The sequence below is a fragment of the Rattus rattus genome, chromosome X, assembly GCF_011064425.1.
Source record: "Rattus rattus isolate New Zealand chromosome X, Rrattus_CSIRO_v1, whole genome shotgun sequence".
Taxonomy (NCBI): domain Eukaryota; kingdom Metazoa; phylum Chordata; class Mammalia; order Rodentia; family Muridae; genus Rattus; species Rattus rattus.
Window position 1 is genome coordinate 115,879,492 of NC_046172.1, and position 27,745 is coordinate 115,907,236.

The window sequence follows — 27,745 nt, forward strand, 5'->3', positions numbered from 1 at the left end:
AGGTGGCAGTTGAGTCCTCCCATATCCCAGCAGGCAGTGCAGTCTGGAGACTCTGACAAAGGAGCAGGGAGCAGTCGCAGCTGCTTTCCGAGGAGCCAGTGTTGCTGAGGTGAGAGTCCCTCAGTGTCCCGTCACCCACTTCCTCTGACTTGAGGGAAAACGTGGAACTTACGTGCTGAGACCCCCGATGTAGACAATGCCAAGTACCCGTAGCCAGTGCTTGGCTCTGTGACTGACAGCAGAGCTGCTCAGTGCTGGGCTGAGGTGGGTGGCGGGGACCGGGCAACGGGTCCACCGTTCTCGGACTGCTGGTGGCCCTTCCGCGGGGTCTCCAGGGCCAGCAGAACTGTATAGCTGCCCCTGCCTGGGCGAAGGCAGCCTCTGAAGCCTCCGGCTACCTGCCTGACAGAGTTCAGTTGCCTTGGGAATGCACCTCTAGGGACAACTCTTTGGCGGACATTGCTGGAGGGCTATGGGAGGGAAGTCAGTCGACTCCCCAGTTCGGGGTGACCCTGCCCTCGCCCTTCCTGCAGTTCAGCCGGTCCCCTTCGCGAGCAACTGGACGGAAACGGGGCGGGGGGCGGCTGGAGCTAGGCGTCCCAGGATGGCTTTGCCTGAAGGGGTCTGAAAAAAGGTGGAGAAACTGGGAAGGAGGGTGGTGGTCGAAGCAAGTATCTTCTTGGAATTATATAGGGGAGAAAGGAGGTAAGTGGCCTGTATCCTAACTCCTCCCTGGACCTCTGCACAGCTCCTGATGGTTGCACCAGCTGCTCAGCTGTAAACAGGCTCACATGACCAGTTTCACATGGAGCCGGGTAGTGTGGCGATAGAGCTGTAAAGGCTGGGCCCCAAGCAGGTGGGGCAGAAGTCTTAGGGAGGAAGGTTTTAGCCCCTCCCTAGACCTCAGCCCTTAATCTTCTGTTGTTTCCCTCTGAGGAAAGTAACTGACATTTGTCTTTCTCCCACTGAAGTAGCATTGCTGTCCCAGAAGGAAACTTCACTTGGGAAAGCCACAGGGCACATAAGAAGTGCAAAGGGTCCTAGTCTTCTGTCCTTTAAGAAAATCATTAGAGAAAGTAACCCTGAAAAATTCAAGTTCCTAAATTTTGCCTAAAAGGCAGCCCTGTTCTTTTGGAACACTTTTTGTTCTTAATGTGAATTCCAGACAGAAGGAAAAAGTCTACTTTTTCGGGAAAGGCACACATGGGGTTTAATACATCCCTAGTGACGAAAATCTTGTCCATACTTCCTGTAAGTATTTGGAAATCTCTTTGTCTATAAAATGCTACTTTCAGGAAATTGAGTAAGGGGTGGACAGTCGGCTTTTCAATTACAATTACACATATATGTCATGTATTTGGTACAGATCAGTGGTAAGTTTGGACACCAGGAAATGTGACCAACTGTGTCTTTAAAGTTGTTCATCTGTATTCTTAAACAGGGTGTGAGATTAAACTGGTTTCTGAAGGATACATAGAATTCACAGAGCAACATAGGTTTCCTGATGGGTGAGATACTTAAATTTTAGAATTTTTCAAATCTGTGAGAAATGGTTTTGACAGACCCCTTTTACTTGTAATATACATTCGAGTGTAATATGCGATATTAATATTCTATGGTAGAGTAGTAATCCCTTTAAAGGCAAAGTCATGTTTATTGTCAGCTATGTTATATTTTTTTCTCATAGAGGATTTATATGCAAATTCACTGTTTGAAAACATAGCAAGAAACTACAAAACGCATCCCATTCCTTCCTTAAGCCTAATATAGACATTTATGGGCTGAGTGTACTGGTGGGTGTTGGAAGTACGAAGGTGAATTTCTGAGTTCTAGGCTAGCCTGATCTTCATAGAGAGTTCTAAGCCAGCCAGGCCTACATAATGAGATGTTTCAAAATATTGCTACCCTCCTCCCACCTTTAAAAAGATGGTTTAAGATAAGCTGGGTAGACTCCGTCCCGAGTTCTGCATATGGTTCCAGTACAGCCAACGCTACAAAACAGAGACCTTTGTCTCAGAAACATACGTACATGCATGCATGCACAAAAGCAAAAAAAAAAAAAGATTTAAGATAGGAAATTGAGAACATTTTATAATCTTTCCTAAAAGCTAGCAAGGAAGATTATGAGGGATGTTCTAAAGACTGTCTTATTACCCCTTAACAGTCCGGAGAATCTTGAATCACAATAAATATCTTAATATTTCTTAAATTTCCACAATTTCCTCATGTCTATTTGGCTTTTGTTTTAATCTCTATGGACCTCTGTAGCCCTCAGGTTACCTAAAAGTATACAGTTTGGGTGGGGGTGGGGATGGGAGTTGAGACAGTCTTACTAGTAGCCCAGGCCAGCTTCAAAGTCTAGACATTCTATCTGCCCGAAGCTTCCACATGTTGGGAGTAGAGGTGTGAGGCACCATGCCTGTAAAGTGTACAGTATACAAGTTATATCATAGAAGAGTCTTGTGGCAAGTGGCTCTGTGTGATTTGGGGGCTAGCCTAGTCTACATTGTGAGGCTCAGACCACCTGGGTTACATACTGAAACTCTGTCTCAAAACAAAATGATTCTCAGGATGTAAAATAGTCATGTGGGTTGACCTGCACCTGCCTTGCTTTACATCAGGTAATTGAAGATGGTTCCAGCTAAATCATACCTCTCAAATTAGAAATAACAGATCTACTAGGCTTTCTTGACCTTCAGCATGTAGCCCAATAATTCTTTCAATTTGGCTCAAACCTCTTCCAGAATTAAGCAGATTCTGCGATTTTAGTGACAAAATTAGAAAGGGGGTGGGTAACCTCACTTTGACTGTGCCTGGCTTTGATCGTCTGAACCAGTGCTTGGCTTGCAGCTTTTTCATGTTCAGAACTTGTTTGTGTCAGCACATCCTGATATCATCAGTCTCAGAGACTGATCCTCACCACCTTAACTCAGAAAATATGAATATGTTAATATGTCAACCTACTGGCTTAACAGTGAGAGGCAGAAAAACCAAGTATTCCAGAAGCGTCATGTACAAACTAAGACAACCTTTGCTCTTGACTAAAACACAAAGAAAGTGCTCGCCTCCTCCCTTTTTCTGGGGTCTATCGATTGACAGATTCAACAGGACGACAGCTTTTATGTAAGATCCACTGACACATTTGTATGACTGGACTTTAGTCACCTGGCTGACCTTTGGTCACTTAAAACATCTCTTACATCTGACTCCATTCCTACTGCCTTAGCCTCTGCTTACATCACCTTCTCAAACCATAGTCACCCAGCAGTTTTTTTTCCCTTGTAACTATCATGCAGTCAGGTGTTGGAGAATCAATCAATGGCCACCACTCACCTACCTCCAAACTCGTCAGGTCAGTTTCTGTTCCTTAAAATCCTTCAGAGGTTTCACATTGCCTGCGGCAGTAGCTCTTGAAGTTGGTGAATCCGAGAATTACCCAGATAGCTTGCTAAAAACAGGGCCAGACCCTACTCCCACCCTCTTGATTCAGTGTGTCTAGGGAAAGAACTAAGAATTTCCATTTCTGGGGTTGGGGATTTAGAGCGCTTGCCTAGGGAGCGCAAGGCCCTGAGTTCGGTCCCCAGCTCCGAAAAAAAGAATTTCCATTTCTGACAATCTCTAAGCATAGGGAAATTAATTTGGCTTTCCACAGTCTACCTCCAACTTACCTTCCCAGTCTTACTTGTTACTCTGCCCATATACAATTTAAATCATATACAGTGCCAGCACTCATGATGGGTATCCCTTTTATACCTCAGCACATCCTTTTTGCAATTCACCACCTTCCACTCCTGGTGTGGGCTGCCATTTTATGCTCCAAAAGCAAAGCAAAACAAAACAAAAACCCACCATGTTTACTGACATTTCAATATATGTCCTAACACCTCAATATCATATTCTATGGTTGCTGTATGATTTTTTTTTTGGCTAGGCCAGGTTTCTGAAGGGTGAAAATACTATTTTGATCGTTTCCATAGTTCCTGCCCTATTTATCTATGTATCTATCTATCTCTCTATCTATCTATGGCTAACTATATGATGAATAAATTAAAAAGATTATTGTTTTGTTTTGACAGAGGGTCACTAGGGCCACTATGTAGCTCTGGCTGACCTGGTACTAGCTTTGTAGATCAAGCTACCCTGATTCAGAAATCCTCCTGCCTCTGCCTTCTGAGTCCCAGGCTTAAAGATGTGTTCCAACAAGACTGGAATAAAAGACTTAAAAACTCAATGTGCTACATGTAGCAGCATACAGATTTTATACAGTGAATTAATACAGATTTTTTTGCATGTCTTGTAATAAAAAAGATACTAGAATGTTTTAAATTGTGGAAATAATACCTTTATTAAAATGGGGAAGTAAAGATGGTTTTGTTTTACAGGATATTTTGGTGTGTGTGTGTGTGTGTGTGTGTGTGTGTCTGTGTCTGTGTCTGTGTCTGTGTCTGTGTGTGTCTGTGTGTTTGTTTTTGTTTTGAAATAGGGTTTCACAATATATGCTTAGCAGACCTAAAACTCATGTGTGGACCATGCTGCCCTCTAACAGAGAGCTGCTGTCTCTGCTTCTTGAGTTCTAGAATTAGAGAAGTACACCATCACACCCAGCATGTTTTTTGTTTGTTTGTTTGTTTGTTTGAGGCAGGGTCTTGCTATGTAACTCTGGCTGGTCTAGAACTCACTGTGTAGACCAGGCTGACCACAAACTTTGTAGTAACCCTTCTATATCTATCTACCAAGTGCTGGGATTGCAGGCATGTGCTACCACACCAAACTATACAGTTACAAAAAGACATTTCTATAAGACATTCATTTTTGTGTGGTGCATGCTTGGCAAGTTCTCTACCACCAAGCTCCTTTTTTAAAGGTTTTGCTTGCTTATATGTTTGTTTATTTGCTTTTTTGAGACAGGGTTTCAGTATAGCCCAGTGAACTCACTATGTAGCACAGGTAAGCCTTGAACTCACCATTCTATTCCCTCAGCTTAGTGTTGGGACTATAAGTTTATATCACTAATTTTACTTATTTTTGAGACAGGATCTTACTTTGTAGCCATGGTTGGCCTAAACTGCTATGTAGACCAGGGTAGCCTTGAACCCATGGAATTTTACTTGTCTATGCATCTCAAGTTCTGGGATTATAGGCATTATACACCATGCCCAGGCACTAATTTTATTTTGATATGGGTCCTTGCTATGTAGCCCAGATTGTCCTTAAACCTGTGGCCTTCCTATCCCAGCTCCCTAAGATGCTAGAATTACAGGCCCATTCCACTGCTCCTAACTGTGGTGTTCTTTTAAAATCTCAGAGCATGGAGTCAACTTTTATTTGTTGAATGTGGATTAGTTTATCACTCTGTATGTTTTGGGATAGTCAGCTACAGAAACATAACACATACCAAAAACCTAAAAAATTACCCATTCTTGAATAATGGACACTAAACTATAAAATGAACATTATGATATAATTTGTGGCCTAGGTGATCAACCATTAACTCTAATAGATGATACTGGAATTTATACTTTGCTGCTGGGTTTTCAGCTTGACAGAGAAAGGACTTTTATACTAGAGTCTAAAGCAGTAAAACTTCTTGCTCTTTCCTAATTTGCATTTTCTTGGTTTTAAGCAAAGACTTTACTCAGTGGTGGAAGACCAAGATAGCTCTTGCACTTAGATAAAAAGGGGCCTGGACTAAAGGTGTGGCTGAAAAACGGAATCACTATCTAGAGCCAAAGATATGGAGTCTTAGTAGCTGGCCCTGTGTGGCTAAGCAGATGGGTCACTAATTCCTGTGGAGGCTAAACTTTGAACAAGGCTTAGCTGTTTCGTTTAAACATTTATTTGTGTGTGCCTGTGTGTTGTGTATGCATATACACTACGTGTGTGCTGGTGCCCGTAGAAGCCAGAAGAGGACATGGGCTCTCATGATGACTGGAATTCCAGGTTGTTTTGAGACACTGGATGTTGGTGCTGACAACTGAACTGGAGCCATGCAAGAGTAGTGAGTGCTCTTAACCTGTGAGTCATCTCTCTAGCCCCATTCTCAACTATTTTTACATTTTGAACCATAGTGGTTAGTACAAGAATCCAGAAGCACCTACTTATTCCCTCCTTACAGGCTTCATTTTCCAAAAAGGAGAGGGGGAAGAATATACTTCAATATAGATTCCTGGCTTGATAAATAATAGTCCCAATGTTCTAAATCTGTAGTGTTGAAGTCTATAGCGAACTCCCCTGCTCATCCCAGAGTCTTATCTTATCCTTTCTCTGTTCAATGCAAAGTGAGGAAAACAGCAAATATCACAACTGTGTGCAAGGACCAACAGCCGATGTGGTGCCATCCACCTGTGATCCCCGCATTCAGGAGGCAGAAGCGGGAGGACCTGTAGTTGAACCTAGCATGGGCTGGACAGCAAGTCCCTGCTTCAGACAATCAGGATAAACCATCCAGTATTTACATTGCTTCCTGTGGGAGAATAGTTCGTAAATCAGTCGCAAGGTGGTGTTCACACATAAGGTTTTCTTTCTCATTTTGATTAGGAATGTTCTGTACTTTAAGGAACAGGGTCAGGAACAAGGCAGTTTCCCACATCTTTTCTCAGTGGGACTGCCTGCCTTTATGGTCAGGGGCATGTTGGAACCTTGTGGTTTATAAACACTTCTGGCCCAGATTGACTCAGAGGAGATGGAAGGGAAGCAGAAGGCAGGGAGAGAATTAATAATGATCCCATCACCCCTCCTCTCATCCTAGCCTATGGCCAGCAGCCGCCTATCTGTGTGGAGTAACCTTTAGATCCTTTTATGGAAACAGCTATTCACCTATCAAGTACACATGCCTGCTGATGAAAGAGCTGACTATTAGTAGACACCTGGAGGAAAACCAATGAGCCCAGTGTCTTCCAAGTGCCTGCACTGAACTTGGGTCTATCATGAATGTAAAACAAGAGAATAATGTGACATTAGGACACTGAGAACATTAAAAATACAACATTAGTGCACAGCCTGTAATGGTAGCACCTGAGAGGGAGAGGAAGGAAGATTAGGACTTAAAGGCTATCCTGGGCTATGTGAGAGACCGTCTCATAAAAAAATACAGTCCGTGTACAAGGCTCTGGGTTCAATATCCAGCATAGGAAAATGAAACAATAATGATAACAAATTTAAAGTTTGATTGGGTCAGGCTAATTGAAACTAATGTAGCTACAGCACAGTAACAGGGGTAGGACCTTCTAACTGAGATGTATAGAAGAGTGGGAGTAGACAATACATTTCTCTCCCTAATACCCTGAGCAAGTCTGGGAAAATGTCTTAGCCTGGGCCTGCTTACCTTATCTGGGAGATGCTAACACACTTTGACTTGGTACACACTAGACTTTGGGGCAACTGATCTGCCTTAAGGACTTTTGTTGTTTTAACCAGCTTAGTATATGCCTTTCCCCTGAAATATTGCACTTGATCATTTTGTAATATGGAGTAGGGAAAAGAGAAAGCATTAGTCTCCAAAAACCCAGCAACCACAGGTGAGTGTTGTGCTTCTAGATTCTTGTTGACAATGCTAATGCTACTCTGCTGACCTGGTGCTAATTGTAACTTTACTGGAACTCCCTGGTTGGAGTTGAGGAGGCAACTTCTATCTTAGCCAAGATAGGTGGTGAATGGGGAAAAGGATAATGAAAAGAAACAGCAAACTGTTCAAAAGCAATTAAACCCTTCTTTAATGCTGACAGTGACGTGGCCTGTTTGTGATCCATGGGGCAAGAAGTACATCTTTAACTCTCAAAGAGAAAGAAAGCCTCAGGATGCAGAGGATAAAACTGTCTTCTAAGCCTGTATCCCAAGCTAATAAAATTCCTACTCTGACCTGTGCAAACAAAATTCTCCTTAAAGTTAGAACAAGTCTGGCACTTGTCTGTGTGGTTATTTATTTTTACTTCATAGTAAGATTTGTAAGCTATCTCATTCCTTTTTTGTTTAGGATAGTTTCATTCTGTAGTCCTCTTGCCTCAGTTTCCCTACTCGGATGGCATTTGCCACCACAGCCACATCCTTGTTGGGTTTGTTCAGGAGGTCTCCTGCATCAAAGTGGATGCCTGCATTTTGTTTCTGTCTTCTGTTTTTATTATGAAAAGAAATGTTATTGGGGCAGGTGTGGGGTGTAGATTATGGTATTAAGAGGAATCCCTGGTTTTGTTTTCCTTAGAAGAGTTGTTTAGTGTTTTATCAGATGTCTGTTGTCGTTGTAGTTTGAAAAGCTTGTTTAAAAAAACAAACAAACAAATACCACACGGAGCCTGTAAATGTTTTTTGCACAACCTGTAAAGCATTCTTGGAAGTGGCCAGTAAAACAAACAAACAAACAAACAAACAAACGGGGTGGGGTGGGGAGGGGTTCCATTTTTAAAAATGTAACTGTGTCATTGTTTACATATGTAACTCTTACCCTGTTCTCATTACACCATTCTGGCAAAAAAATGTAGACACAATAGTTACAGTTTTAGAATAAATAACAATTTGGATTGAAAAAAAGGGCTTGAAAAGTATGTATTTTTAGTATTTGTTTATGTATTTGTTTGAGTGGGTCTCGTAACCCATGCTGGTCTAGAACTCACCGTGTAGCTGAGGCTGGCCTTGAATGCCTAATCTTGCCTCGAACTCTGAAATGCTGGGATAACAGGTGTGTATCATCTCACCCAGGGTATCTTTCATGCTTTTATCTTTAAAGTGCTCCTTTTCTCAGTTTTGTTTTGGAATGGGGAAAAGCATGGTCAAGCTTGAACCTAATTTTACCTGTTTCTTGTTTGTGGCTATATAGTCTTATTCGTTACTAGAGATTGAGCCTGCACACGTGCTAGGTAAGTGTTCTATAGCCCAGTTCACTTCAGTTTTGATACAGAGTCTAGATATCCAGACAGACCTTGAATTTGATATCATCCTGTTCTAACTTTCTAAGTAGCTGGGATTATTGGCCTTGGCCTATGTCAGCAGCTCCAGCTTTATTTTTCCTTGGGAGGCTCTATTCATGTCCAGCTATACAAAGAACATTCTCTATTGTTTTGACAGGTATCTCGTATCCCAATGAATGGATACACCAGACTTTAATAAATCCCCTATTAATGAAGAGCTGGGCTGTTTCCATTCTTTTGCTATGAACAACTGGCTTATATTGAGTAGCAAGGTCTTTTCAGCGAGCTTCACATAAATCATTTCCTTTAGTCCTCAGCACTTTATACAAAAACTTTCACATATAAAGTTCACACATGTAACTTCACACACAGTGGTGGTGGTAGAGAAGGGTGATGATGATGATAATGATGATGATGATGATGATGATGATGATGATGATGATGGTATATGTTCCAGAAATACTCTAAAAGTAAAATCTGTTGCTTTGAGGATATGAGCACCTCATTCAGGCAGGAAGCTCATTGTTCCAATATATATCCCCATCAGTAATTTGTCTTGTGAGGTTAAATGGCCTTTTGTAAGATAAGTCCCTTTCCTATAAAAATAATTTGCTTTTCTGTGTGTGACAAGCTCTCCTGTAGTCCAGGCTGGTAGGGCTTCGTTTATGTATTGCCATAGACATAAGGCTAAGTTTAAACTTAGCCTCTTGCCTCTGTTTCACAAGTGTTTAGATTACAGGCCAGCCATGTGTAATTCATGTAGCTAAATGTGTCAGGATTTAGTTTTATGTCATTGTTAGCCTGAGAGAATTTTTTTCATTTTTTTTCTACTGTCTTGATGGCTTTTCTTCCCCCTTTTAACATTCAAATTTTTAATCTGTTTGGAATTGGCCATGGTTTAGGAGGTAAATGCTTAAATTCAACTTTATTATTTTCTAGACAGCTCCCCAGCTTGACCAGTACTTACTGATTATGACTTCTGTAAATCAGAGCTGCAACCTTTTAATCATAAACTCCTTCCCTCAGAACCAACCTTTACAATTGAGTCACAGCATAGCATTTAATGATGTCAAATTTGGATCTGTTTAATAGCAAAGTTTCTTAATAATCAAATTATAGAGCTTCTTGTTTTCTTTATAAAAAATATAGTAAACTTCTGAAAGTGCATTATCCGAATAGAAATATGTGTGTCTTGGAGCAAAAGAAAGTAATTCAAAGCCCTGTGTGGTGGCTTATTCCTGGAGTCTCAGTACTTGGGAGAATTGCTGTGCAATTGGGAACAGATTGACCAGATACCTTGTCAGGAAAACGGGGAAGGGCTTGGGGGAGGGGCAGAGAAGAATGGATGGGAATAAAAAATAAATCAGAAAATGTATTAAATTAGAATAACTTAAGTCAGATGCTTTTCAAAATCTTCTTTCCCTTGCAGAAATATTTTTGTATAGTGGAAGGAATACTGGGCTAATTTAGGCAGGAATCCTGATGATACTGTTTTGATGTTTGTTTGCTTGTTCATTTCAGTCTGATGTATTCATAATAGATCACCACTACCACCAATAAGAGGGGACACTTAGCACTTAGTATAGTCCTTGCAACACTCTAAGAGCTTAGCAGTCACTCCATCTATGTAGTTAATGTCAGTCTGAGTAATCTGTTAGGAATTATACAAACATTAGATATTGTTACTCATGAAAGTGTCAACAGATCGGTCAGCATGTTGAAAACCAAGCTCAGGAAGAAATCCAACATTGTCATGCTCCCAAGTAGTGGAGAGAGGTCTGACATATTATCTGAGGCAGCCTGGGGTTGTGTGCCTTCAGATTTCCATCCTTCTCATACGAAGTTCTCTTGGTCAATGTGCCCTCCTCCTAATGCTCATGTACACTTTCCTGGTTTTCCTTTTTGAGACAGAGTCTTGTGGTATAGCCCAGGATAGCTTCCAATTGTGGATTCTCTTGCTTCGACCTTCAAAAGCCTGAGACTTACAGGAATACAAGAGAACACCTCACCTCCAGAGTTGAATTTCTCTTTAGTCCTTCCTTTTATTCTTGCTTGGTTTTGAGACAGGGTCTTATTTATGTAGCTCTGCCTAGCCTAGAACTTGCTAGGTAGTCCAGGCTAGCCTCAGAATCAGAGAACCACCTGCCTATTCCCTCTGAGGGCTGAGATTGAAGGTGTGGACCACCATGCCCAGCTTTGAGTTAAGTGTCTTGATGGCAGAACTTATGCATGACTTCCGCCTACATTTTTACATATGCTATTATATCCTATTTTGGTGAAAGTTCAGAAAGTCTCAGTAAGGATCAGAGACCTGGCAGCTGATAAAACTAAATAATGGATTCATTGGTTATATTCCCTTTTAAATATATAGGGAACTCAACTTACAGTAATGGTTTAGAGCCTATTTTAAAAGTACAGAGTGGAAACCAGACGTTTTGTGAATGTGTTAGACTTTTCACTTTGTTAGGTTGGTTGGTTTTAGAGATAAGAGATTTGGTATGATGCCCCAGTGACCTTCAAACTTACAATCAGTCCTCTCCCCTTAGGCTCCCAAGTACCACAAGTACAAGTTTGCATCACCTCGACTAGCCCAAGTTTGTATTTTGGGGGCATGGTTTCTGGGGATTGAGCCTTCAATGTTAATTTTTATTGTTGTTCTTTTTCGGGGGCATAGTGTGCTGTCACTAATGTTGATCTCAAACTTTTGATAAAGCAAAGAATGATTCTGAAGTTTAATCTTGCCTCTGCCTCTTGAATGCTGGGATCATAGCAGGTTTTATGTAATGCTGGGAATTGAAGCCAGGGTTTTGTGCGCGCTAGGCAGGCACTCCACCATGTACTGTTATGTTACTTTTAGGAGGTTTGCTAAATAAGAATATTGATTACAGCGAGGTTAGGAAATAAAAACACAAACATCACATTAGAACAGGGAGACTTCTGCCAGCTACAACTACCTGGAACACAGTCAAGAACCCCAGAAGGAATCCAAAAAAGCCTCTGAAGTTGGAAGAAGCCCAGCTCTCATGAAGACTCTGTAACTTGCCATTCAAGTGGGGGAATGGTGCCACATGTGCCAAAGAGCGCTTCGCAAATTTTCAAAGAAAGCTCTGAGGATTTCTTAGCAAGTATCATTGTTTTAGCTCCGAGAAGTCTTGATGTTTTGGTAGAATAAAAAGAACCATCTTCCTCATACTTCCATAGAGCACTGTATAAATCATTATTAACATCAGTGTAAAAGTGACTCTTAAGTTTTTCTACAAGAAATAATGGAATTTTTTAGGTTTTTAAAAAGAGATTTTATGTTTTAGTGTGTGGGGGATGCCTGAGGAGGCCAGAAGAGGACATTGGATCCCCTGTAGCTAAAAGTTACAGATAGTTATGAGTCATTTAATATGGGTTGGGTTCCAGAAGCTAAACACTGGTCCCTCTAAAAGAGCAGGAAGTACTCTTTTTTTTTTAAGGTTTATTTATTTATTTTATGCATATAAGTAACTGTAGCTGTCTGTAGACACACCAGAAGAGGGCATCAGATCTCATTACAGATGGTTTGAGCCACCATGTGGTTGCTGGGAATTGAACTGGACCTCTGGAAGAGCAGTCAGTGTCTTTTATACACATCTAGATGTGTATAAGAGACAAGTGCTCTTAACCACTGAGCCATCTCTCCAGCCCCGAAGTAATTTTTAACAGCTGAGCTAGCTGTCTCTCCAGACCCAAGTTTGGTTCCTAGCACCCACACAAACTACCTGTAACTCCAGGTCCAGGGGGTAACCTGCCCTCTGCAGACATCCATATATATACACAAACACACGCACAGACACACACACACACACACACACACACACACACACACACACACACACACTATCAATCAGTCAGTCTTGAGGGGCTGGAGAGATGTCTGATCTTCCAGACAACCCTGATTTAATTCCCAACACCCATGGCAGTGCACAACTGTGTAGCCTTGGCTGACCTAGAACTCACAAGCGATAAAAACCTGCTTCTTCCTTCTGAGTGATGGATTAGAGTCATGTGCCACCACACCCAGACTGCTTTTATTTATTTGGTCTTTCTTTTCTTTCCTTCCTTCCTTCCTTCTTTCCTTCCTTCCTTCCTTCCTTCTTTTCCTTCCTTCCTTCCTTCCTTTCTTACTTCCTTCCTTCCTTCCTGTCTGTCTCTGTGTGTGCATGTTTTCATACATGTGTGCACATGTGAGTGTGTCACAGTGAGTGGGGGAGTCAGGACAGCTTGTCTGGACCATTGGTTCTTGCCTCTCACCCTGTGGGACTTGTGGATGGAATGTGGGTCATCAGACCTGGCCTGGAACCAAGCATCTGCTCCCACTGAGCCGTCTTGCTGGTCCCTAAATGTGCTTTGTTTGTTTGTTTTTGTGGAGTGACTGGAGATCTCGGAAAACCAATATCATGCAGTTTGTTTTTCTCATTTCTAGATTGCCAAAATGCTTTGGAGTTTTTAACTGAATCTAAGAAAGTCCAAAATAGACTTGAGACTGTAAAGACAGAAGCTGCAGCAAGGGGGATACAGTGCCAATGCATCAACAAAAAAGACAACCAGAGTTAGTGGAAGGGAATCTTCCTGTCTTTGTGTTTCCCACGGAGCTAATATTTTATGCAGATGATCAGTCAACACATAAACAAGTGTTGACTCTGTACAATCCCTATGAGTTTGCCTTAAAGTTCAAAGGTGAGTCTTCTAGCTTATAAAGTTTTGACTTGTTCCTACTAATTTTTGATTTAATCACACTAATGGACATTGTGATTTTTTCTTTCAGTTTTGTGTACGACTCCCAATAAGTATGTTGTCATTGATGCTGCTGGTGCAGTGAAGCCACAGTGCTGTGTGGATATGTAAGTCAGGGTCTCGTCCTGGTAACACATTCTCAGTGTATGGATATGCATGTTTTAACTTTGAAGCACTCCCTTTTCAATGCTACCCCTAAGCAGTGTTTCTATGCTTTTTGATATGGGCCTCAACATTTATCAAAATTTAAGCAGTTTCTGAAAGAATAAGGCAATCAAATACTTAAACAATTTGTGCCTGGAATTTTTAAAAAAATAATTCCTCATTGTTCTAACATAGGCAGTGATTTGTATGGTCAAGTTCTGGTTATTCCTTTAAATTTCTCTGGCTATGATAGAGAATTTAGCTTTCTTTGAGACATCCTGCTATTATAGTGACATTTGTGAAACAAATACTACTACATTCTAGAACAACAGCAGTATAAGATCATCTGAAATGATTCAGCTAATAAGCCTGCAATTGAATCTAAACAGGAAGCAAGTGTGTATAACTACTCATCTGTAAAAGGTTATCTGAGTGCTTCCAGATAATTTCATTTTAGAGTGTCAGATGAACGATTGTTTGCTCAAGCTGTTCATATTTAATCTTTACTTTAGAACTGGGGCTGACCAGATGATTCCACCGGCCAGCCTTTAATTTAAGCTACTAAGTCATTTGCATTTGTCAAAGTTTTCTATGAGAAGCAGAGTTATTTTCTCCTCAGCTCAAAGCCATAATTCAGGGGTTCTCAGCCTACGGGTCACAGCCTCTTTAGCAAATGTCTATCTGTGAAAAATATTTGCATTATGATTTATAACAGTAGCAAAATTACAGTTCTAAAGTAGCAATGACAATAATTTTAGTGTTGGGGGTCAGCACAACATAAGGAACTGTGGTAAAGTGTCACAGCATACGGAAGGTTGAGAAACACTGCCATAGATTGTCTTTTAAGGACAAGTTTTTGCACATTTCTTTCTGTTGTCATTCAGTACACAGTAAGCAAGGACTATTCCAAAGAAATGCAGTCTTACTAAATAAACGCATTACCCTTGACCTAATTGTTTTGCATTCCCTAAGAAGTATCAGGCACAATAAAGTGAAGATGTCTTACTTCAATAACAAGTAACAATGGGAATGTATTACATGTTTGTGAGGAAGAAACTATTTTGGGGTTTTTTTGTTTGTTTTTGTTTTTGTTTTCGGAGCTGGGGACCGAACCCAGGACCTTGTGCTTGTTAGGCAAGTGCTCTACCACTGAGCCAAATCCCCAACCCCAGGAAGGAACTATTTTATATGTTTCAATTTAGAAAAGAAATGTTTAATGGATGTACAGGAAGAAATTCACTACTAAGGCAAATTTCTTTATCATTCTTTTACTGAAGACTATGATTCTGGGCCAAGGCCAGAACTCTATAGTAGACCGCTTGCTTGTTTAGCTTGCTTGAAGCCTTGGGTTCAATCCTCAGCCACAGCCACACAGAAGACTTTCATTTATTCTATGTTTTGACTGTGTGTGTTCATCTAATATTTCACAATTGTTCATTTTCTTAGAATACGATTTTTCCCCCGAGTGTCATTAGCAAATTTTGAGTATTAGGTTATAGTCAGCAAGATTATTTTTATTATTGCTTGATAGGCCCCAGAAACCTAAACAGATTTTGTTGTTATTGTTGTTGTTATTGTTGCCATTATCATCATTATTATTATTCTGCTGTTTTCAGTGTCATTCGTCATAGAGATGTTCGATCCTGTCACTATGGTGTGATAGACAAATTCCGTCTCCAGGTTTCGGAACAAAGCCAGAGGAAAGCCTTAGGAAGGAAAGAGGTTATTGCTACTCTTCTCCCATCTGCGAAAGAACAACAAAAGGAAGAAGAGGAGAAGAGAATAAAGGAGCACTTAACCGAGAGTGTATTTTTTGAGCAGTCCTGTCAACCAGGTAGTGTTGATTTTATAGCCTCCTTACATCTCCAACTTTAATCATGAGCTAACAACTAACACGATAACGACACTAATCCTAGTCAGCAAAGTGGAGCTTAGAGAAACAGGTACCTGAGACATGCAAGAGGCTGACTGCCTCTGGCCTTCAAGGAAGAGAGGAACACCCTTTGTATACATACACTCAAAGAGTGCAGGTACCACACTCTATAACACCAGTGCAATTCAACACTTATGTACTGCTGTCTATGACTTTCCTATATCCTTTCTCAATTAGTTTGAGGGAGGAGAGAAATTCATTTTGGCAATAGGCCAAGCTTAGTGTGCTGTTCATATTATTTTGAAAAAAATCTCATTAAAGTTGAAGTTAATTAAACTAAGTAGATTAAAATATCCCCTGGGGGCTATTAATTGAATCCCTCTCCATTCCTCATTTCCTTCCAGCTTAGATCCTGAGAATCGTTATGATATATACTTTCAACAATGACACTTTCCTCATCTCCAACTTTCAGACATCATTCCTCCTTCTTCCCAACTTGTAATTGTTGTCCTTTGATTCTCTTAGAAGAGTGGCGAGATAAAACTTTCCATAGAAAAACAAAGGGCTTTTCAGAGTGTGATATTTGAATGTGATAGCAGCTGTCTGTGAAACCAGAATGTATAGTTAGGAGCGGTGGCACATGCCAATAGTCCCAGCATGCTAGAGGCTGAAGCAGGAGGATTGCCATGTGACTATCAAAACAGGAAAGGGGCTAGGGAAGCGCTTCAGCAGTAGAGCATGTGTCTAGCTTGAGCAAGGCCCTAGGCTGCACCCTCAACACAAATGAAGAAGAAAACACATTATATAAATATGGTACACATATGAAATTAAAAGTAAAAAGTAAATTAAAGACAAATAGGAAAACAATCGAAGCTTTTATTAGGGAAATTTAGCAAATGTTCTTGTCACTGGATCTGTAGCGGTGTGCTCATCTTCAAGTGGTTATTTTAGGAAGGCAGGAAGTGCTATCTCTGGTGTGGTCCTGCAGTTTTTCCCATCCACACAGGGAGTGCCTAGACTTAATGCTTAATGCTAGGAGTATGGATTAGGCCTTAGCGTCCTGGCAGAACTTATTCACTGACAGGACCTTCATTTTCTCTTTTGATGAAAGAGAACTTTGACTGGTACTGCACCAGCCCTTTAATCCTAACCCCTGGGGGGGTAAGAGGTGGCGGCAACAGGATTGGGAGTATAATCGATCCTTGGCTGCATAGTGCTGGAGGCCCGCTTGGCCTAAGTGAGAACCTGCCTCAGAATTCAAAGGAAAATCAAAAAAAGGAGAATCTCGTTGAAATGACATCTTGTCAAATCAATATTTTGAAGGTGTTTACTTAATGAGATAAAATATTCCCACTTGAAAATGCTCCCAGAACAAGAAAAGCCATTGAATATCTTTTTCTTGACAATGAATAATTAGAAGTAAAGTCATTGGAGTTCAGTTTTATATTTAAAACACTGAGCTATTTTTCCATTTTTATTGCGTTATTACTACATAGTTATTTACATGTATCAGATTGTGCCTGCATATATGTTCGTATGCCATATGTATGCCTGGTACATATGGAGGCAAGACACATCAGATCTCGGGTAGTGGAGTAAGAGAAATGGTTGTGGGCTGCCCTGTTCTCAGAACTGAATCCTGTCCTGTGAAAGAACTGGCAGGCAGTACTTAACTTTACTGAGCCACCTCTATCCCCCTAACTTCATTTCTTCTTCTAGAAGTTGGTGAAAGTCATTCTAAAGGGCTAAAGATACACACACGCGCACCTGCACAGAGAGGCAAGGGCAGGGCAGATGAACTAGCTAGGGAGATGACAAATTGGAAAGCACTTGCCATAATGTCAGGAACCTAAGTTCGAATCCCCCAAAGCCATGTAAAAGCCAGGTACAATAATGTATATTGGTAATCTTCGTGTTCCTACAGTGAGCTGAGAGACAGACAGGACAGTTCCTAAAGGCGTGCAGGCTGGCTAGCCCAGGCTATAGAAAGGTTAACAACCAAAAGACCTTGTATCAAACAAAGTGGAAGGCAAAAGGTTGATACCTGAGGTATCCTCTGACTTCTGTGCACACAATTACACATGGGTAGCTGCACTCACACAAGTGTGTGCATGCACACACATACACCAAAGCTACATAATTACAATAGCGGTGTGTGCCTGTCTGTGTCTATGTGTGGATCTGTATGGCTGGCTGGATATTTGGAACAGTGTCTCACTCTGTAGCCCAAGCTGTCCTGAAATTTATAGCAATCCAGCCTCTGCCTTCCAGGGACAGGGATTATAGGTATGAGCTACCATTCCTAGATTCATATTTTAATTACTTGATTAGTGACTTATGTTTACAGAGTTTGACTTTTGTTTTACTTTTTGAGACAAGGTGTCATAATGTAGCCCTAGTTGCCTTGGAATTCACTATGTAGACAGGGCTGGCCTTGGAGTTCTTAATCATCCTGCTTCTGCCTCCTGGTGCTGTTTTACATGCAGTTGCCACTGCTCTCGGCCTTAGTTTTAGAATGAACATTAGCATCTAAAGTACAGGGCTGTCTAATTGTAACCTTGCTGCAGGTGGGTGAATTATAGGGAGGCCGGTGCGATACAAGGCGGTCTCTGGTTGTGTCCGGATGCTCTCTGATCTTGTTCAGCATTCTGCACACAGAAGTCACATGAGAACATGTGGTCTCATTGGTGGGTGGGCACCCCACTTTATCTCACTGTTTGCCAGTAAATAGAGTAAAAATAATGGTTTGTAGGGTCGTAGGGATAAATCCATGAGGTTTGTTACTAGACTGAAATGTTAAACAAATTGATTGGCTTTCTGCTTAAAAAAAAAATTCCCCAGGAAGTTTTTAAATGCTATATTCTGCAAGCTACTAACTTAAGTAAAGCAGTGCCATGTGGTTCACTGTTAGCTGGAATGGGTGGAAGAGTACAACATGAAATGTTAGGATTTTAAAATGTGTTGAAAGCTACACAGAGGATACCTCTAATCCTAGTACACAGGATCTTGAGTTTGAGGTCAGCCTCGACTAAATAGGGACATCCTGTGCCAAAAATATAGAAGTGAGTAAAATAAGAAACTGTCTAGATGTAATGTATGAAACCATGTGGCAGGCCAAGCATGGGGACATGTGCTTATCATCCCAGTGTTCAGAAGACAGGCCGGCCGGCGTAGGAGGAATATTACAGCCTCAGGCTAGCCTGAGCTCCAGAGTTACACCAGCCAGGGAGACAAAGCAATGTCCTATCTGCTTTTTATATATTTAAACTATTACATTACTTTTTAATGGGAAGGGATTGACCTCAAGTGCTGAGGCACATATGTAGGGGTCAGAGGACAAGTTGTGGGAATAGCTTCTCTCCTTCTACCATGAGAGACCCAAGGATGACTCAGGTCATCACGCTTGGCAGCAAGCATGAGTTCTACTCAGCCATCTTGCTGACAGGCATCCTCGGTTATGTAGGGAATTCAGGCCGGGGCCACATGAGAACCTGCCCCAGCCCCAAACTACAAAGACCACACAGCAATAACAAATTTTAAAAGAAAATAAAAAGCACCTACAGTTTCATTTACTTAACAAGTTGGGTAATGTAAGTATTGCCTGTATATAAAAATAGTTTTATATTTTGTGAATATTTTCATGTAACAGAAATAAACTAAATTTAAGAGAAATACATAAAATGTGCTTTTATAAAATACTAGCCCAGGCTATTAAGGACATATTTTAGAAGACAGCTGAATAGTGGTAGAGTTGTCTTAATTACTTCTATCAATAATGAACTGCAAAGGCTTTGTCACATACATTTGAGCCTGTGCCTTCTGGCTTTGGAAAATTGTGTTCTTTGTTATTGTTTGTAATATTAAAGAGCTGAAAATTATCTGAGAGGTCACCAATTGGGAACTGATTAGATTATGACTGGTTTTTAAAAAATATTTATTTATTATATATAAGTACACCATTGCTGTCTTCAGACAGACCAGAAGAGGGCATCACTGGATTCCTTTACAGATGGTTGTGAGCCACCATGCGGTTGCTGGGATTTGAACTCAGGTCTTCTGAAAGAGTAGTCAGTGCTCTTAACTGCTGAGCCATCTCTCTAGTCCAGATTATGTGCTTATGTGATAGGATGCCATGCAGGCATTTACAAGGTTCTGTTAGAATGAAGTTTGTATACTTAGTGAAAAAAGCTTCAGATAGTGGGCCAAGAGCATTTCCTGCTCTTACAGAACACCCCAGCATCCACATGGCAGCTCAGGACTGACTGTAGCTCCAGTTCCAGGGAATCTGACACCTTCCCTGGCCTCCATGGGCACCAAGCACACACATGGTGCCCAGACATACACACAGATAAAATGCTCATATACATAAAATAAAAATAATCAAATCTTTTTCAAAGTTTTAAGTACATTACTAAGTAGGAGAAGCAATTTTAAAACTTATGTACATTTTTTTTTATCTTTGCATGTGTAGGATGTGTATGGGGCGGGTTCTTTGGTGCAGATACAGGTGTAATATATGACATTGTAGAGGTCAATCTCTTGGGTCACTCTGCCTTGTTGGAGGCAGGATGTCTTGCTTACATCTGCGTTTATCACATCTGTGTTCACCGGGTCTCCCTTGCTGTTGGAATTACAGACAAGTTTGCTGCATCGAGTTCCATGTAGGTTCTGGGGATTCAAAGTCCAAGCCCCCCCACACTTGATATAACAAGAACTTCATCCAGAAAGCCATCTTTCAGCCCCTAGTTTACATGATTATGTGGGCATTTATGAGATCTGAAAGTTGTTAACAGTGCTCTCTGTAGGAGGATGAGGGAGGACATTTGTTTTCTAGGATTTTATTTTGACAAGTTTTTTTCTTCAGGACAAGGTTTGACTCTGTTACCAAGAGTAACTTGTTTGACAAGAAGACCCAAGTCACTCCTGATTTCCTGCCCCTTCTGTTTCCCAAGTCTAATTAATGCTGTGGGCTGCCATGCCCCGCTTGGAATTTCAAGGCTAACTATGAGTCTCAGTATGAAACCCAGACTGCCTGCAACTCACTATGTAGTGCCCAGCCTGGCCTTGAATTTTAAGCCATCTTCCTGCCTCTGCCTCCCAATTGGTTGGATTATAGGTATGTGCCACCACCCCCAGCTCTTTGGAATTCTCTTTATGGATAGTTGTCCTTTCCTTTAAAATCAGTCTTGCAACAATATATACATAATGGTTTTTTTTTTCAGTTATTTATGCTACTGTTTCATCCCATGCAATGATTACTAGGAAATCTGACTTTGTTTCACCTATTTGGCTTTGGTGAAGTCCAATTAAATTTCATGATAGCTAAGGTATTAATAATTTAGAAAAGTTCCACTTAATAATAGAATGAACAGCATTATTTCATTAATAAAACACAAATTGTGTAGCTCTTGGCTATTCCTTTTAATCAAAGGAAGATTAGTGGGGAAAGGTACACAGTAGAAAAATGCTGTTACTGGGTGATTAGCAAAGGTTCTCTAAGGAGCATAACTGATAGAAAGAATGTGTGTGTGCGTGAGTGTGCATGCTTATGTGCATGTGTGATCTATTATATACTATAGTGTAAAATATACATAAGGATTACTTAGGGTGACTTGCTGTGGTCCTAGTAGTATAGCAGCAATAGTTGCTTCCTGACAGAAAAGCCAAGGATCCAGTAGTTGTTCATTCCATGAAACATGATGTCTTAGCTGTTACAATCTGATGTTGGAGTCCTAGGGACATCCTAGAGCTGCCAGTTTATGGTCCACATTGGAATCCTGAACAAGTAGATTATAATACCAGCAAAGGAGTGGGCGGGATACATGAGCTTGCCAGTAAGAGTGAGGGCAAGCAGACAGAAATGACAAGAGTGAGGGCAAGCAGACAGAAATGACGAGCTTCCGTTTCCCATGTCCTTTTATGTGGGCTGCTACCAGAAGGTCTGGCCCAGATTTAGGGTGGATTTTCTGACCTTGGTGATCAGGAATTTGAATGGGTCTCCCACCTCAAATAATCCCCCCAAGAAAATCAATTCACAGTGCGCCTAACTGCTTAGGTTTTAGTTACCTCCAGGTGTAGTCAAGTTGACAACCAAGATTAGCCATCACACTGGGTTTCCTCAGAAGACAGATGTAACGTATAGATACGCACCCAGCCTGCTTGACAACAGATTTGCTTCGTGTGTGTGTTTAGTGTTGGTAAGTTTTCATGGGTGCTGAGCTCAAATTCAAGTCCTCTTGCTTATGTAACAAGCACTTTCCCCACTGAATGATCTCACTAACCTTATATTTTATTTTGAGACAGGCCCTCACTAGAGTGTCTAAGCTGGCCTCCTAGTTTCAACATTTGAAGGAGATGGGATCACAAACCTGTGTCACTATTTCCTTGGAATAGATGGGGTTACACATACGAGCCACCATGCTTTGTTGTAATTCTTTTTTTTATTGTAAGCATATTCCACATGAGGTAGTCTGCTATCTGGGACAGGCTGGTTTTGAACTTGTGATATTCCGACCTCAGCCTTAATTATTGGAGTCTGTTGTCGTTCTTGTTGTCGTTGACACAGGGCTGTACTAGGTAGGCTTGGATGTTGTGAAACGTGCCATGTAGATCATTCTGACTTCAAACTCACAGCGATCCACTTGTCTTTACTTCCCAACTGCTAGAATTAAAGGCGTGGGCCACCAGACACTAAATATAGGTCCTGTGTTTAGAGTGTGTCTTTAGACAGCCATATAAATCTCATATAACCGAGACTTGTGTGAACTGAATTGAAACTCATTTTAGGTTCTTCTTCCAGGTCCTAGAAGCCCCAATTCTGATTCTATGAATTTCACTGTTTTAAGTCCCCAGTCTGTCCCAATTACCCCATTATTTTATTTACTTATTTATTTTTCTTTATTGGATTTTTAAATTTTTTACATTTCAATTGTTATCCCTTTCCCATCCATAAACCCCTATCCCATCCACCTTCTCCTTAGTCTGAGGGTGACCCCCTCCCCAACCACCCCCCCTTCCACCTCCCCCACCCTGACATTCCCTATGCTGAGGTCCAGCCTTGCAAGACCAAAGGGCTTCTCCCATTGGTGCCCAACAAGGCCATCCTCTGCTACATATCGGCTGGAGCCATGGGTCTGTCCATGTGTACTCTTTGGATGGTGGTTTTTAGTCCCCTGGGAGCTCTAATTGGTTGGCATTGTTGTTCTTATGGGGTTGCAAACCCCTTCAGCTCCTTCAATCCTTTCTAATTCCTCTAATGGGTAATTCCTCCAATAGGGACCCAATTCTCAGCTCAATGGTTTGCTGCTAGTATTCACCTCTGTATTTGTCATGCTCTGTCAGAGCCTCTCAGGAGCCAGCTATATCAGGCTCCTGTCAGCATGCACTTCTTGGCATCAGCAATATTGTCTGGGTTTGGTGGCTGTATGTATATGGGCTGGATCCCCAGGTGGGGCAGTCTCTGAATGGCATTCCTTTAGTCTCTGCTCCAAACTTTGCCTCCATATCCCCTCCTATGAACCTTTTCGTTCCCCCTTTTAAGAAGGACTAAAATATCCACACTTTGGTTGTCCTTCTTGAGCTTCATGTGGTCTGTGGATTGTATCTTGGGTAATTCCAGCTTTTGGGCTAATATCCACTTATCAGTGAGTGCATGCCATTTGTGTGTGTGTGTGTGTGTGTGTGTGTGTGTGTGTGTGTGTGTGATTGGGTTACCTCACTCAGGATGATATTTTCCAGTTCCATCCATTTGCCTATGAATTTCATAAAGTCTTTGTTTTTGATAGCTGAGTAATATTCCATTGTGTAGATGTACCACATTTTCTGTATCCATTCCTCTGTTGAAGGGCATCTGGATTCTTTCCAGCTTCTGGCTATTATAAATAAGGCTGCTATGAATATAGTGGAGCACGTGTCTTTTTTATATGTTGGGGCATCTTGTGGGTATATGCCCAGGAAAGGTATAAATTACACATTATCTGTGGGGAACACATCTAATGCACAGTCTACTTCAGAGTGTTGGTATTTTTCTCTTGTGATTGCTGTGCTGACTGGATGCTCCAGCTCACTGCTTAAGCCTAGTATCCCACCTATCATACCACATGTCAGTAAAGCCCGGGAGCGCTTGGGGTGTGGATTCTATAACACCCACTACATTCATATCAGTGTACAGTTGAGCCATCTTAAGTCAGGACTTGCTGGGATATCCAAGTAATCCACTGGTGGAGAAGAACAGGGTTTTGGATATCCATTCGTTTCAAGCACATTCTTTTAGAACTATCTGAACGCTTTCTATTCTGTGTATAAACTAATCCAGCAGTCATGCATACACTTGAAATCCATGCTGGGTATGGTGGCACATGCCTGTAATCTCAGCACTGGGGAGGCAGAGGCAGGTGGATATTTGTGAGTTTGGGTGTCCATAGCAAGTTCCAGGACAGCCAGAACTATATAGAGACCAAAGAAATGAAATCCTACAGGTATTTGTGATACATACTTGTAAAACTATTTTCTACTGTAGACTACAGTAGAGTGGGGAGTTTATAATCTGTTCTTTTACTACCTCCCATAGCCATTTAAACAAGCCAGTGGATAATGACTAAAGCTTACATGATGGACTTCTGCATATGCAGGATGTAAGTCTTCATGGAATTAGCATGGTGGCGAAGACGGAGGCAGAACACACATGCGGAACACTGATGCCTGCTGGCCACTGTTTGTCTTACTCATTGATTTTAGAAGCTCAGAGATTGTTGTCCTTTTTTTTTTTAACAGAAAACAGAGCAGTCTCTTCAGGACCTAGTTTGCTAACTGTCTTCCTGGGAGTGGTATGTATTGCGGCCCTGATGCTGCCTACTCTAGGGGATATGGAATCGCTGGTGCCTCTCTACCTCCACTTAAGTGTGAATCAAAAATTAGTGGCTGCTTATATCTTAGGTAAGGGTTTTAAAGATGCTTTGGTGCTCGTGTGTAGGGGCTTACTGATTTCTACTGTTACAGAATGTGTGTAAAATACAGTCAGGCGTAGAAGTGTGAGTGGGAAGGAGAGAAAGGATTAGCAGTGCAAGGTCATCCGGCTACAGAGTGAGTCTAAGGCCCGCTTCCACTATAGAAGATGTCTTGCAATAAAAAGTCTTTACTGGTCTCCTGTCCCATCTATGATGCCAATTCTTTCTTGTATTTGTGCTCAGTGTTCCCTGGAGTGCTTTTTTTTTAATTTTTGAGCCAGGATTTCATGTAGCCCAGGCTTTCCTTGAACTCTATATAGCAGAGAATTACCTTGACCTCCTGCCCTTTCTGTACTCACTTCCCCAGAACTGGGATTACAACCATGCACTGCCACACTAGGCTTTCTTTCTTTCTTTTTTTTTAATTTGTACGATATATGCATGTGCTTGTTTATTTGTTGTTTTCATTTAGAGACAGGGTCTTACTCCAGTCCATGCTGCCCTGCAGCTTGCTATGTATGCCAGGCTAGCCTCAAACTCAGCAGGAGTACTCCTGTTTCTGCCTCCCAGGGCTAGAATTACAGGCATGTACCATCATTGCACCTGGTTTTCTGTTCTTAATGTCAAAACTGCCTTTCTGTCTCTTGTCTCTCCGCCTCTTCCCCTTTGACCTTACCCCTCAGACCATCCATCACATTGCCATGAGGTTGATCTCCCTACTGTTTCAGTTTCATGATGTCTTCCTACTCTAAAGATCTCCATTCAGTCCCCCAAGTCCATGGGATAGAGTGGAGCTCCATAGCTTGGCGTTTACAACAGGGCTGTCCTACAGACCTCACTCAGCCAAACTCTAGCTCTTCTGCTTTATAAATCCTTGAACAGAGCCTTTCCTGAAATGCCTGCTTTCTTTCTGAAATTTTCCTGCCCATCTTCAGGGGTTTGCCTGGGCTTTTTATGCTTGAGACAGTGTTTCTTCTGACCATGTCAGTCCCAAGTACTCATCTTCCTTTACACTGCTCTTTTTTAATTCCTCCCCAACATATATTAAGACTGTGTGCGCAAGCCAGTGTGGTGGCACACACTTTTAATCCCAGTACTTGGGAGGCAATTTGATCTCTGTGAGTTCAAGGCTAGGCTACTGTACCGAGTCAATTCTAGAACAGCCGGAGCTATGTAAAGAGGGAGGTCTTGTCTCAAGAAAAAAAAAATCACACCAAACAAACAACCCAAACCAGAGGATGGAACATATTCCTACTCTCTTGAATGGTTATTGGTTTATATGTGAAGATTCTCAGGGAAAGTGGGAACTATATTGCTGTGTCTTTCTGGTCTTAGGGTCCTGATACTATAGGCTGTTTAAGTCCCTTTGGTTTTATAGACACTTTAAAATGGCATGTCTGCTGTTATTACAGCAGATGTGACTGGATAAAGTAGGAGGTATGTTTGATGGTAGGATTAGCTATGACCAGACATAAGTGATTTCATTAAGTCTATCCAGTGACTGTCTATTGTTGTAAATTGGATTTCTTCTGTATAATATCAACTAAATCCAAATTGACTTTGAGCTCTTGGTCGAGTGCCTGCCTGTGGCCCTATATTTTATTTGCTTGTTGAGTTCCAAACAATTGTTTGTTGGATGGAAGATTTTAAAAAATGCATTTCTCTAACTGTCCTTCATTTTTCCCCTTTCAGGTCTTATCACAATGGCTATACTTAGAACATGAACAAGAATTAAAACTGACTTCTGAAGTAAATTTATCTTAAAATATGAATGTGGACTGCCTTTTATCTCTTCCACTCCATTAACACACTACAAATTATGGAATGATTATAAATAACTGCAAATGTATAATATATATTTTCAATTAGTCTATAATTTTATTTGAAGGACTGTAGCACTTTATGTTACAGACAACAAAGATACTTCTGAGCGATTGATATCTAGGAAATTATTTGAAGACATTCTTTTAAACTCTATACCTATTATGCAAATAACTTTAGTTCAATGTTATTGTTCTTCTTTTGATTTCCAAGTCACTTTGATATAAGGGTCATGGGTCCTTCAAAGTTTAAGGCCTAAATGAGCAACTGAGCTGATTGAACATAAAGTGACATTGCCTAGACACAAGCACCGACATTACTATGTAAATCATAGACTTCCTCCTAGCATTACAAGGAGTTGCTGCCAGGTTTCTTAAGCGAATATATTATAGTCAGTGTGTGAGGGGGTTGGAAACATAAGGTACTTACTGAGGGATCATGCTTACCCTGGACTCGTGACAGAAGACAAGATGTTTTAAAATTATCTCGTGAACTGCAGGACAGGCTGTCGTTCAGACAACAGGCCCCTCACAGAAGTAGATTGCTTTCCCTATTTGGCCTGAGAGTTCTAAAGAAAGGTAGGCATTTTTAAAATTATTTGGTTCATCCTGGTTTTACTTCTGGTTAATCCTTAATGTATTAAGGGGAAAATCACTTTTTGGTTTTCTCCCAAGTCCCTTGCTTGCCTGAGTGTAAGTGACTCACCCTGGTTAGGAATGTCAGATGACAATTAGTTTCTGAGGACATGACTTTTTTTTTTTCACTTTCAAACTCTTAAGCCAAGTAGAGAAAGCCCTAAATACCCGTGTCTATTTTATATCAGTCACTGGGACGTTTTTTAAGTTTTTATTTATTCAAGTAAATTTACCAAAAAAAAAAAAAAAGCCCCCTAAGCACAATGACTTCCATTTCTTGACAGTGTTCTCTGGCGTCTAAACTGTGTGTTTAACTGTTGTCACAGCAACTGATCTTCCTCTTGGGATTTTTATCTGAAAGCACAATGCATCAAGTCTCTTGAAAATCGAATTCTCTTGTAGCTCTTTTTATGGAATAAACTTTATGCACTGCTAACGTAACATTCTCAAGGAATAGACGTAAACACAAATGTATGCCTGAAGCTGATTTTTTTGGGGGGAGGGGACAGGAAACGATACTCTGCTTCTAGAAGCTTTTTGTTTAGTATTTCATAAATCATTGTTTAACCATTTGTGTGGAGCATAAACTATTCAGTGGATCATGTCTGTACATTGTGTAATGACTGAAAAGCACATAAATGGAATCGACTTTGAACTCAAAAAGAA

At 41.1% G+C, this 27,745-nt stretch overlaps 1 protein-coding gene across 5 annotated transcripts; it reads left to right on the plus strand.

The window, feature by feature from the left end:
* On the plus strand, positions 1 to 27,745 carry Mospd1 (motile sperm domain containing 1). 5 transcript variants are annotated; one of them, XM_032889941.1, is made up of 6 exons: positions 1 to 109; positions 13,351 to 13,604; positions 13,693 to 13,768; positions 15,422 to 15,639; positions 24,451 to 24,612; positions 26,316 to 27,745. In XM_032889941.1, exons 2-6 carry the CDS (start codon positions 13,451 to 13,453, stop codon positions 26,345 to 26,347), a joined length of 642 nt encoding a protein of 213 aa, XP_032745832.1. In that variant the 5' UTR covers positions 1 to 109; positions 13,351 to 13,450; the 3' UTR covers positions 26,348 to 27,745. The 5 variants fall into 5 exon arrangements, with proteins under 5 accessions (XP_032745832.1, XP_032745835.1, XP_032745836.1 ...); XM_032889944.1 differs by having other exon boundaries at positions 24,451 to 24,503; XM_032889943.1 differs by lacking the exon at positions 1 to 109 and adding an exon at positions 628 to 1,508.